Source organism: Bombyx mandarina, chromosome 01, assembly GCF_030267445.1.
Source record: "Bombyx mandarina strain Sakado chromosome 01, ASM3026744v2".
NCBI classification, from domain to species: Eukaryota; Metazoa; Arthropoda; class Insecta; order Lepidoptera; family Bombycidae; genus Bombyx; species Bombyx mandarina.
In genome coordinates, this window is record NC_143208.1 from 8081578 (window position 1) to 8095424 (window position 13847).

General features: G+C 35.0%; 2 protein-coding genes and 1 long non-coding RNA gene across 3 annotated transcripts in view; 1 reads left to right on the plus strand and 2 right to left on the minus strand.

Moving 5' to 3' along the window:
* Positions 1-581: 581 nt before the first annotated feature.
* Positions 582-3824, minus strand: LOC114240369 (uncharacterized). Its single transcript, XM_028170887.2, has one exon. It carries the CDS (start codon positions 3822-3824, stop codon positions 582-584), a length of 3243 nt encoding a protein of 1080 aa, XP_028026688.2.
* Positions 3825-3843: 19 nt separating this feature from the next.
* Positions 3844-5823, minus strand: LOC149503484 (uncharacterized). The gene has a single exon (XM_089740325.1). It carries the CDS (start codon positions 5821-5823, stop codon positions 3844-3846), a length of 1980 nt encoding a protein of 659 aa, XP_089596451.1.
* A 2845-nt stretch (positions 5824-8668) lies between these two features.
* Positions 8669-13847, plus strand: part of LOC149503485 (uncharacterized) — a 222868-nt gene continuing 217689 nt past the window's right edge. The window contains exon 1 of the long non-coding RNA XR_016323333.1: positions 8669-8841. This is a non-coding gene — a long non-coding RNA (uncharacterized LOC149503485). The remainder of the gene's footprint in view (positions 8842-13847) is intronic.

Genomic DNA, 13847 nt, shown 5'->3' on the forward strand with positions numbered 1-13847 from the left:
AAAAAGAAGAAAAAGGACAACAGGATGGCGCCGGTAGAAGGCTGATGCCGGGCCTCATTCGACCCAGACGACTCAATATTATTACAGTATTAGTATATATATGTATATCTGTTTTGAATTTAGATGTTTGGGACTGGAAAAAGGATAAGATTTAGGACTCACTCTGTATTTCGTTGATGCACTATTAAATTTTCTCACTGGCGAGAGTTATATGTGCTGATTGATCAACAAATCACAATTTTATTGTTTTTGCACCGGCACCATGTTTTTAGTTTTTTTTACACACTTCGCGCCATTTTCATACGCGCGTAGTTTTTTCTCGTAGTGTCAACAGATGGCGTGGATAGGGGATTGAGGAAGGAATAAGGAAAAGGAAGTCCCAACATTTCCCCCCACTTGAAATCATTGGAGGATTTCAAAAGATTTTAATAAGATAATAAGCTGTGGTAACTAAGGTACCTAGTGAATTAGAGATAATAATATGCTAAGAATAAAGTAGTAATTAAGATAAAAATAATAATTATGTGAATAAATAAACTATTATATTAAATTAGATAATAGTATAAAGTAAATTATAAAGGTTACAAGTTTTCGTGAATTGGCAAAGGACATAACTTTGTAACTGGTCGGCGCAGCAGACCGTGAGCTGTTTGGACAGTGACAACTCGTACCACGCCATCAGACCCGGGATGAATTATGCTAATTCTGCCGATACGCCATTCCAACGGTGGAAGGTTTTGATCCACGATCATAACTATATCTCCCAGCTTAACGTTACCGTGTTGTTTAAACCATTTAGCGCGTTGCTGTAATGTATGAAGATAATCCAAATGCCAGATACGCCAAAAACTTTGAGTTAGCTTTTGTAGCATCTGCCATCTAGAACGAACTGACATTTGTATATCAGCAAGGAGAGGCTCGGGTAAGCTCACTAGAGGGCTCCCTGTCAAGAAATGCCCAGGTGTCAATACGTCTACCTCGTTGGGGTCAGAAGAGACCGAAATTAATGGTCGTGAATTGAGAATAGCTTCGATTTTGGTAAGAATTGTTGTTAGCTCTTCAAAGGTTAATATTTGACTTCCGATTACCCGTTTCAGGTGATACTTCATCGATTTTACCCCACTTTCAAATATACCTCCAAAATGACTTCCGGTTGGCGGGTTTAGTTTCCATTGGATTCCCCGGTTTATCAAAATAGACTCAACTTCAAGATTCTTACTTAGCATTAATTGATGCATCTCGCTAAGATAGCGTTTAGCACCCACGAAATTCGAACCACAGTCCGAAATAATAGTACTACATAAACCACGACGGGACACAAACCTATCTAGAGCAGCAATAAAGGCCGAGGTGGAGAGCTCAGTTACCAATTCAATGTGAATTGCCTTAACCGCTAGACAGACAAATATACAGGCATAAGTTTTATATGTTTTGGCATTTCGTCTGCGACTTTCTTTCACGATAAAAGGTCCTGCAAAGTCGACACCTATATTTTGAAAGCAACGAGCTGCTTGAACTCGGATAGAGGGAAGATCACCCATTACAGGTTGAAAAGGTACAGGATTTACTTTAAAACAAGTGATGCATTTTGAAAGCCGCGATCTAATAAGATTACGAATACCTAGGATCCAAAATTTTCTTTGAATTAAAGATTGTAACGCACGAGGTCCACAGTGTAGAAATAGACGATGGTAATAATCAATAATAATCAGAGAAAGATGGGAGGTTTTTGGCAACAATAACGGATTTATAGCTGATTGTGGCAAGTTTGCATTTTTTAATCGTCCCCCCACTCGTAACAGACCCCGTTGATCTAGAATTGGCGCTAACTTTATTATAGTGCGAGAACAGGATTTTCCACTTTTAATGGCACTAATTTCGCTAGCGAATGTAAGAGATTGAACATGTTTTACAATGGTAAAGAGAGAGTCTTCTAGTTCTGTAAAAGTTAAAAAAGATTTGATACGTTTTTCTGGCGGACGAGTTGCGTTTGCAATAAAACGTCGACACCAGGCAAAGATGCGTTGTAGCCTCAACAATGAAGAGTACTTCTCAATTAACTGAGTTAGAATACTATCGTCGGATGACTCCAAAAGAACATGGCACAAGAAGCTGGATTTTACTTCGGCTAATTCCTTTAGATAAGGTAATTTTTCAGACACCGGCCATGTAGAAGAATTCGAGACTATCCATTTGGGTCCTGTCCACCAAGTGGAACAAGCCACAAGTTGAGAACAGGTAAGACCACGACTGCAGTAATCGGCTGGATTATCATACGTTGGCACATGATACCAATTTTCGACAGACAAATTATCTAACAGCTTCACGACACGATGTGCAACGAAAGTTTTAAGACGATGAGGTGCTGTTTGCAGCCATGATAGTACAGTTGAGCTATCAGTGAATGCCCATATCTTTGAAATTGTTATGTTTGAGGTTTGAGTTTCATTTAGTAAATTACTAATATGCTTCAATATTTTTGCTAGTAATACAGCACTACATAGCTCCAATCGGTTGACAGTAAGAACTTTTAATGGAGCTACTTTAGATTTTGCAATAAGCAAGTGAGATGTAATTTCACTGTCGGTAGTTATACGTAAGTACACAGAACAACCATAAGCCTTGGTAGATCCATCACAAAAACCTACAAGTTCGTATGATTTTGAATGAGGAGGAACAATTAGTCGAGGAATTTTAATATCCTTCAGATAGTGAAACTCAGATGTAAATAGATGCCACTGAGACAACATATCTGACGGTACAGTTTCATCCCAGTCAAGCTGAAGGCGCCATAGTTCTTGTAAGGTAAGCTTAGCTATTAGAACCATTGGGGCCAACCATCCGAGTGGATCATAAATTCTGGCGACGTTTGATAGAATAGCACGTTTTGTATTCCCTGGAGCGAGTTCTGATAAAGCATAAGTGAAGTTATCATCAGCTGGATCCCATTGGACTCCAAGAATCTTGATACTTTGTTTTTGTTTTTCATCACAAAATGTTTTAGGAACTTGACAATGTTCCGTTGGTATCTGGGTGAGGAATTCGGGTGAGTTGCTACTCCATTTACGTAATTCGAACTTAGCACGCGCTAACATTTGTATTAACTCTTCTTTATGTTTCAGTGCACTTTCAATAGATGTAGCACCAACAGTGATGTCATCCATGAAAGTATCATGACGAAGACTAGCAGCTGCTAAGGGCCACTCTTTTTCGTAGTCAGAGGCTAATTGATGCAGAGTACGTATTGCCAGATAAGGGGAACTCGTAACCCCGTAGGTTACCGTTTTCAGCTCATACTCAGTTACAGGATCAGAAGGAGAATCGCGCCAAAGTATATGCTGCCATTTTCGGTCTTCTGGCCTAAGTTCGATGTTTCGATACATCTTACTGATGTCGGCAGTAAAAACAACAGCATGCAACCGAAATTTTGTAAGTATATCTCCTATATCGTTTTGAAGTTTTGGACCAGTATATACAAGATCGTTAAGAGATTTGCCATTGGTAGTTTTGGCGCTAGCATCGAATACAACCCTAAGTTTAGTCGTTGTACTTTCCGGGCGAATGACACAATGATGAGGAATTATATACTGCCCGATTTTATTCGAGTCAGCGCTAGGCTCCATATGCCCTAACAGCTTGTATTCGCGCATAAAGGCGGTGTACTCTTTTTTCAACTCTAAGTTTCGATTAAGGCGTCGTTCTAGGTTAACGAGCCGAGAGAAAGATTGGTTGAAAGAATCGCCTAGTTGACTGATAGGTTCTTTGAGAAGCATAGGTACAACATATCTGCCGTCGGGATTACGATACGTTAGATTTGAGTACATTTGTTCACATTTAATATCTTCAGGGTTTAAGATAACCTGACTTGGAGGTTCTTCGATCTCCCAGAATCGCTTGAGTCCCTCGTCTAGAGAACGTGTGGATTGTTGGCGGAGGTAAATGGTTTGTATCAAGTTTGCCGGTGATGACCCAACCAAATACGCTGTGTAAAGCTACCGGTAGATCATGACTGGGCTGAACGCGTTGACCGTCATAAATACTATGGAACAGTTCTGCGCCGAGTAGTAAATCTACATTTGATGGTTTATCAAAATTCTCATCAGCGAGGACCAGATGTTTAAAAGATTCACGAAGATTAGTAGGTAAGTTTGTAGCAGGCATTTTACTCGTTATAGTATTTACTACGATAGGATTAATGTTGAAATGAGGATTTTCTGAAGTACGAGAAAGTACAGTGCAAGAAGTAACTCCAGTCACGTGATGTACAGCATTTTGACCTAGACCAACTACGGCTAATGGACAGCGACGTAATGGTAAGCCCAAACGTTGACAACATGACTTGGTAATGAAACAATCTTGAGCACCACTATCAATCAACGCACGTACAAGAAATGATTGATTAGTACTGCGAGGATGACGAACGCGAACTACACAAGTACCCAACAGAACTACCGAGCGACTGTAGCCCACATACGCATTAGTGGAGGCTGCAGTGCTAGACTCGAAGGTAGGATTACGTGTGATCTCGTCCGGGCGTACGTCAACTGTGACCATGCCACTCACAGCTGTATTGACCTCATGGAGAAGCGTATGATGTCGTTGTCCACAAGTAAAACAATTTAATTTTGAATAACACTTGTTAATGTTATGATTTGGGCGTAAACAGTTTTTACATAAAGATTTTGATGTCACTAAATTAAGCCGGTCTTGTATGCCTAAAGCTTGAAATTTAGGACACTTATATAGATTATGTTGTTGTTCACAACAGCTACACGGTGCGCCGGTGTTGACACTTGAAGATATATTTGAATTAACGGGCAATGATGTTGATTTCAAATAAGGTTTTTTAGAAAAACATTCATTGCGAGGTGCACTCTTATAATTTGTGAGTTGTTTATTAGTTTGTTGTATACGTACAACAGATGACGAGCTTGGTTCACTAACCTCTAGTATCTTAACATAGTTTTGTAAAAAAGTTAGTAAGTCGTTTATAGTAGGTAGGTTATTTGAATTTTCCTGTAACTGTGATTCAAATCTTTTACGAGTATCACTGTCTAAAGTACGGGACGCCAAATAGAATAATATAAATTCACCAAGATTAGGAATGTTTACTGCCTTGAGGGCATTGACACTTTCGTATAATAAATTATTTAATGTCAATAAATCATTAATGTTAGAACTTTTTAATTGCTGAAATTGTATAATTTTGTCTAAATAAGATGTAGCTAATAATCTTTTATTTTCAAATCGACCCACTAGTGCGTCGAAAACTATTTGATAATTATCAGATGTAACAGGTACCCCTTTGGCAATCGATAAAGCAGCACCCGATAGACACGATATTAAATAATGAAATTTCTCAATTGCTGTAATATTCTCATTCTCGTGTACAAGCGACGTAAATGTATCATAAAAAGTCCGCCATTGCTCAATTCTACCATCAAACTTGATTAAATTAATTTTTGGTAAACGTACTTGCTGACCAAACGGCTTGGGTGAGACGTAATGCGACGCGGATGCGCCGGCGTTGCCGGGGTCGGCGTTGGACGCTTCCGATATCGCGTAATACATGTCGTCAAATGCCTTAACAACTTGCATATCGATTTTGTCTTTAGGATTAATTTCAAGTTTTATCGCATTTATTTGATTAGTTAGATCTAAATATTCTTGCCGTAAAACATCTAGACGTTTGTATCGAACATTGAATTGAGATAATTTTGACGAATCTGATGCAATTTGTTGTGATAAGTTATATAGTATTTGTATGTCCTTAAAAACATATTCACGTTGACTTGTTAGGAGTTTTAATTTGAGTTCTGACATTATAGAATACGTAAATTATAGTAAATATAGAAATATAATTAGAATTTGAATACAAAAATTATGATGCAAATGAATTCTATTTTTACAACCGAGAAATTTTTTGAACTACCTACGTCACTTGAGATTTATAAAAAATATATTGTTATTTTATGCTTTAAATAGTAAAATAATATTATAAATTATAGTTATATTGTTATTAGGATAAGATTAAAGCGAAATGAAATGTATAACTAGAGTTTTCTAACGAATATGCCCCTAGTTACCATAGGTTATTCGCGCTCGAAACGGACCACTAAATATGTTTTGAATTTAGATGTTTGGGACTGGAAAAAGGATAAGATTTAGGACTCACTCTGTATTTCGTTGATGCACTATTAAATTTTCTCACTGGCGAGAGTTATATGTGCTGATTGATCAACAAATCACAATTTTATTGTTTTTGCACCGGCACCATGTTTTTAGTTTTTTTTACACACTTCGCGCCATTTTCATACGCGCGTAGTTTTTTCTCGTAGTGTCAACAGATGGCGTGGATAGGGGATTGAGGAAGGAATAAGGAAAAGGAAGTCCCAACAATATCGATGTAGCTGATGCGGCCGTAAACTTATAACTCTCCCCACATTCGCTTCGAGGTCTCCGTCCCGTGCCTTATACGGCTGCCTAACGACCCGGTTATCCGAAAAATCTATCCATCGCTGACTTTCTGTGATTTTTAGTACATCTGAGTCCCAGATTATCGTCAAAATTCCGAGTCGTGTAGTACTCTTCAAACTAGAACGCATTAGAGGTTTGCGGTGGAAGTGGTACATACAGGACGGTGATACGTACTCATGCGACATTCCTACAAAGCGTATGGTAAATCCACCAGATAGTCACCAATAAAAAAATAAAATCATTCAAATTAATATTTAAAAAAATTAATTATGCAGTCGTAAATTATATTTTATATTCGCACGTATAGATTAATATTATTTTACATTTTAGAGTAAAATAAAGACAGAATATGGTCGAAATAAAGGCTTTACAAGCAGCCGCTAATATTTATTATTGAGAATTCAACGGTTTTGTTAATATAACCTTTTACTGGTGGTAGGACCTCTTGTGAGTCCGCACGGGTAGGTACCACCGCCCCGCCTATTTCTGCCGTGAAGCAGTAATGCGTTTCGGTTTGAAGGGTGGGGCAGCCGTTGTGACTATACTGAGACCTTAGAACTATATCTCAAGGTGTGTGGCGCATTTACGTTGTAGATGTCTATGGGCTCCAGTAACCAATTAACACCAGGTGGGCTGAGCTCGTCCACACATCTAAGCAATAAAAATATATATATATAATCTTTAACAAAGATTAGTACGAGTATAATAGATGTATTATTTACTCTTTTAACATCATTCACAATTGTTTGTCATGTCAACAGATATCTACGGTGTTTTGTTATGAATCTTTTTAATGTAACTATAGACATGTTCTTTATCACACAAAACAATGATAGTTATATAATGTAACATTTAATGTTACTTAATATAAAATCTGTGTGAACTACGCATTTAATTCAAGATAAAAAAATATATATGTAAAGTAGGGCTTCAAATGGCAAGAACGATATATGGGTTAGGTACCAGAAATTAATTCTAAAATAATAAATCAATAATGGACATTCACTTCAGTCAGCGATTTCAAATATTCGAACATCTGCCGCCTACGTTTCTTTATTTAATTTATTCCAATAAGACATATTTTTAAATAAAACACTTTTGTTTTATACGCATCAAATAGCTTGTTCGGTTATTTCTTTCGAAAACCTTCTCCAGACTTGTGGGCGCACAATGAAGAATTCATTTTTTAAAATTCTCATATGAACAATATTTCTTCAAAGACAAAAATAAATGTTAAGTTAAGATTCACTAAAAACATATTATATTAGATAATGGAGATTAAGATTCAATGCACAATAATAATATTATACAAATACCAAAAAAGTTTTCAGAAGTTATAAGTTACCAAAAATATTGTCACACTACGTAATTAATTATGTCAATATATATTCAATTAATATATATTGTTCTTATTTTTCTATAGTATATTATTACATTTCCTTCGTATATACTACATGTTTTGAAGACATCGATGATAAATTATGTATGTACGAATAATATTCTTTTTTTATGATTTTACAACCGTCTGAGGCATTATTCTTTCTCCCTTTGGTTTGTTCATTTTGTATGCGAAAAGTTAAAAGAATAACTGTAAATTGCGAAACTATTATAATATTGGATAAACTGTGTGTATCTAATATGTATATAAAATTCTCGTGTCACGGGGTGCGTGATTGAACTCCTCCGAAACGGCTCGACCGATTTTCGTGAATCTTAGCGTGCATATCGGTCAGGGTTGAGAATCGAACAACATCTATTTTTCATCCCCCTAAATGTTAAGGGTTTTAACTAAATTCAATTTTTTATTTTTTAGACAAAAAAATTTGTTTTTATTTTTTTATGATACAGCATACAAAAATACATAAACCTTAAATGTTCACCCCTCTACGATCAAACCTTATTTTTTATTTGCTAATTAAAAACTTTAAAATTTTTTGCGAGAATTTTGTTTTTATTTTGTCATGACTTAGAATAAAAAAGTTCATATTACTCTGAAATTTTCACCCCTCTACGATCAACCCCTATTTTTTATTTGTTAATTATAAACTTTAATTTTTTGGCAAGATTTATTTTTATTTTGTCATGACTTAAAATAAATAAAATCATATTACTCTCAATTTTCACTCTTATACGATGAAGCCCTATTTTTCCATCCCGATTTTTATTTTTTTCTATTCTATGCACAGATCCGCAATAAGGTTGCAAGATGGCACTCAAATATTTTAATTGTAGTACGATAAATTCTTATTCAGAGTTTATAATTTCAAGTTCCTTTAATTATGTTTTTTTTTAAATTCAATTTGATCTCCCGCCCTCGCCGGTCGACTACTGATCAACTATCAATCGATCAGTTATCCCCGCCAGGTGTACCACTCATCCAGCAAACATCACGTAGTAGGGATGAGGACGAAGCCGGTCTCCTGTCTTACTTACTCACTATACATCATAGATAACACACTTAATATATTTGAGAGCTATACAATACTATACATTTTTCAGCCATGTTTTTTTGGTTTTATTTGTGTATATTGATACACAAAAATAGATACAGGTGGCCCATAAGTCCTTTGATATGAAAAAAAAATTATTAAAATAAAACTAATTACATTATGAATTAAATTTTTATTTACATAAAAAGCTTAAAAAACGGGAATTATTTTTTGAAAATAACATCTCCTAAATGTAATCCGTTGCGATCACGGCACTCTTGCAAACGACGTCTAAAATTGTCGATGACTGCGCGGCACGTCACTGCTGAAATGCTTGTCATTTCTCTGCGGATGTTTTCTTTTAGGGCCTCAATTGACCGCGGGTTTGTGTCGTATACTTTAGCCTTAAGGTAGCCCCACAAAAAAAAATCCATCGGGGTCAGATCTGGACTACGTGGAGGCCAGGAAATGTCTCCTCTCTTAGAGATAACTTTGCCAGGAAAAAGTTGACGGATAACGGGCATAGCAGTGTTAGAGGTGTGAGAAGTGGCCCCATCCTGTTGAAACCACGTCCTGGCATTAAAGCCTGAAAAGTTTTGCAATTCTGGTATGAAAAACTCTTCGATCATAGCCACATATCGCTCCGACGTAACAGTAACTGCGCGCCCTCTGCCATCCTCAAAGAAGTAAGGCCCTAGGATACCATGGGCTGACATAGCGGCCCAAACAGTCACTTTCGGACTATGTAAGGGCTTCTGATGCTTAAGTTTTGGATTGATGGGGCTCCAATAGCGGCAATTTTGTTTACTAACATGCCCGTTAAGATGGAAATGAGCCTCGTCAGAGAACATTATGTTATTGAAGGAAGTAAACCGATTCAACATTTCATTCGCATAATTTTGTTTTGAATACCGTCAGTTTCCTTTAATTCTTGAACCAACTGAATTTTGTAAGGGTGCATATGTAAATCTTTCTTCAAAATCCGTTGTAACGATGTCCTGGATACGTTTAATGCTCTGGCGCGCTTACGAGTTGACTGTGTCGGATTTTCGCGAATAGACTGTGTCACTGTGTCTATGTTTTGTTCCGTACGTGACGTCCTTGGGCGACCCAACCGCGGTTTATCTAACGTCGAACCGGTCTCCTCGAACTTAGCAACCCAGTTCTTAATCGTTTGAAGAGTTGGAGTGTCGTCAAAGTTGTGTAAACCTTTGTGTTCTCGAAATTTACGCCGCGCAACGGTTGCCGAATTGTCGTTTTTATAAAACTCGCGCACACAAAACGCACGGTCCGCTCCGGTAAAACGCTCCATCGCGACTAAATTCCCAGAAACCGAAGTTACTCCCCCCGCTTCCCCTGCACCGCTCACGCGTGCCCTGTTCGTTTTATTCAAATTTTACTTTTCAAAGGACTTATGGGCCACCCTGTAGTAGCCGATTCGCAGACTTACTGAACATACGATTGAGTATACATAGTTATATAGTTATAACATAACATAGTTATATAGTTATATATTGAAATATAAAAAAAAACATAAAGACTGGTGAAGCAATAGCTTTAAATGTTGATTCTCTTTATAGAGTAACTCACTTTGTGCTATCGTTTTTTTTCACATCATATAATATATATATTTTATTTTATTCACATCAAAGTAAAGTTTAGCTATATATATAATATATCCCATAAATGTTTTAATATTTTCTAACGTTCCTTCTTCTTATGTATCAATATTCAAATTACCATTTATGTCTCTTTTATAACGTATCAACCTCTTTTAAAATTTATGTCATAAAAAATAGAGGTCACATATATTTAAGCGCTGTGCCTATAGCATTTATTGCCGCTTTTACAAATCGTACTACTTATTTTTTTAATTATTGAATTAGTCATTATCAGTACTTATGAAAAGTATATTTAATATTTCGGAAATTTAGTAACGACAATTTTCGACTTAGTAACAATACGATTTTTTTTTAATATGGCTATATTTTAAAAAAAATATTGAAATGTTTTCTAAAACTAAGTTGAACAACTTATATATATAGTTTCTATAGGTATATCAGGATTAGCATCAACGAAAATGACCAAGTAGACACGATCATTAAATATTGAATGATATAAAACTATAGAAATGTGTTTTTTTTAATTGGACGATTTTTAATTCCTGTTTTACAACTAAAGCGTTTTTATTGTCCATAACGTGTAATATTAGGCCAAATGATATTACACGACTATATTGATTTAAAAATTATGTAAAGTGCATGCTTAGCATATTATTTAAAAATGCGCATTTTTTTAAATAATTAACGCTACGGAAATGTTTAGGCCTACGTCGTAGAACTACCTGTTTGTGCTAAATATATATTTTATTGGTTCACTTGTTGATGACGTGTATTTTTTTTTTTTTCAATTAAACATTACTGAATACCGGAACAGCGTACTACACAAGTCTGTTACATTTATTACACTAACATTATCGTTTCCGGTTCTGAGATATTATTTTATTAACTATCCTAAGCATGCGTGCAATTAAATCATGTTATAACTCGTTTATAATGTAAGTATTGAATAGGGTTTTCTTAAATACATATTGGAACATTTATTTTATCTTATCAATCAATGTAATCAAATAAATGTAACTATACTGAGACCTTAGAACTTATATCTCAAGCTGGGTGGCGCATTTACGTTGTACATGTTGTCTATGTGCTCCAGTAACCACTTAACACCAGGTGGGCTGTGAGCACGTCCACTCATCTAAGCAAGAAAAAAAATCACATGACTTTCTTTTATTGCATAGGTAAGTGGACGTACTCAGCGTCCATCTAATGTTAGTGGGTGAATATAAATGATATAAAGATAAATATGTAGAATAAGATTATTTCTGAAAATAACAAAATCATTCTCTATTGCAATAGCCCGACAGAGGTGCTTTTTTATGAATAATCTCACCTCTAATATTCCAATATCGAACAGTAATATAAAAAAAAGTAAATTAATAAAGTGCATCTGCTTGTTAACTGCCTTTTAAAATATTAATTGTGTTTTGGTGTGCAATAAAGTGTAATCTCTCTCTCTCTCTCTCTCTTTTTTTAAATTAAAAAAGTGTTTTAATGAAACAATACGTATATGCTGCTTCTAACTAATCATTATATTGTAAAAGCTGTATGAAAATTCGTTCAATAATTCCAGAAATATGCACGAACAAACAGATAGAAAATATTTTTGACTGTCGCTTAGTTTATGTTCTAGAATTCTTCGGTAACTAAAAGAGGTTTTTTTTTTATATACTACCACCATACCGGATTCTACTATACATTATTGACAATAATAGCCCACTGAGTTTCTCGCCGGATCTTCTCAGCGTGTCGCGTTTCGATCCGGTGGTAGATTCTGCGAAGCTGCTCTTGCTAAGGCCAGTGTTAGCAACACCTCCGGTTTGAGCCCCGTGAGCTCATCTACGCACTAGGTTAACGCTGATATAGCCGCTCAAGGCTATCAGCATATGAAAAAAGAAAAAAAAGATAACAACATTTACTTTGGGACTAATATGGAATGCTATATAATATAATAAATGTGCATGGCATTTTATTTATGAAAATAAAGAAAATAAACGAATGCTATGAATTCGTAATACACTAAAAAAAACCTGCTTAAGACTGATTTTAAATTAGTGACTTATGTTAAATATATAAAAACGAAATGCTTAATCCTGATTCAAAGGTGTTTTTCTAGTAAATATTGCTTAGGACCACATCATAGCTAAGTCTGCATATTTTAAAGAATGAAATTGATTTTGTTTTGATTTATTTTTTTAATAAATATTATTAACATATACTTTAATTATGTACGTCAGCTTTATATTGTAGATATTGTCAACGGTTCTTACATGGTCAAGAAGGCAACGTGCTGCTGCTCTAGCTGCGTCTTCCTAAAGAGCAATCACTTTTATTTCGATTTATATAATTATAAAGACTAACAAAACATTTATGGTGAAACCACTTTTATTCTTAGTCATACTTTTTTTTTAATTACCAGGTATACTTCTTGTATATTACCTCGTTGGTCCATTTGTAAAAGATAAAAACTTATTTACTATCAATTTATGAATTGTTTAAAAAGAACTCTTTGTTTAGTTTGTTTAAATAGTTAACATGTTATATAGATAAGCACTTTATATCATCCTGATATTTAATTAAAGTTTTAATAAGTATTCGTGAAACCGTAATGTAGAATTTTTTCGTGATCTGAACCTATTTGTTTTGATACAAATATAGCTATTATTTTCAACGCCTCTTGATATTTATGCTATATTTTCAGAAACCAAATCAATTCACGTTCAATATACATACATATTGACTTTGAAATAAAATTTTCCGTACAAGGAAATCATTAATGTTTTCTTATTAATTTATTAACAACAAAAATATAAAAAAATATATTTACATCAAATAAATAATAATCTCCGGAAATTATTCAATACCCACACTATTCAAATACACTTATACTTTTAGAATATACAAAATTAATTTATTCCAAGGAAGCTTAACAATAAAATAACAATGTGTGACAAGTTAATAACGGATAAACATCATCATATACCTAAACCCTAAATGAGGTCAACAAAATCATTAAATCCACAGCACAAGGGAAATTTACTGCAATAGACTATTTAGCTTCCTAAATTAGCTGGGTGATGTTTTTTAAGAAGAGTTTCAAAAAAATTTTGAATACCCAAACGAAGCTTAAAACAAGAAAGATAGGAAGGTTTAGAATATGCGATACGAATTCATTCGTTGGTGTCAATCGCTAGATTCAGGCATCTGTCAAATATTTTGGGTCGTATGATAGCCGCCGACAATACTATAAAGTTAAAGTATAATTATTATTATTTTTATTGCCTAGATGTGTGGACGAGCTCACAGCCCACCTGGTGTTAAG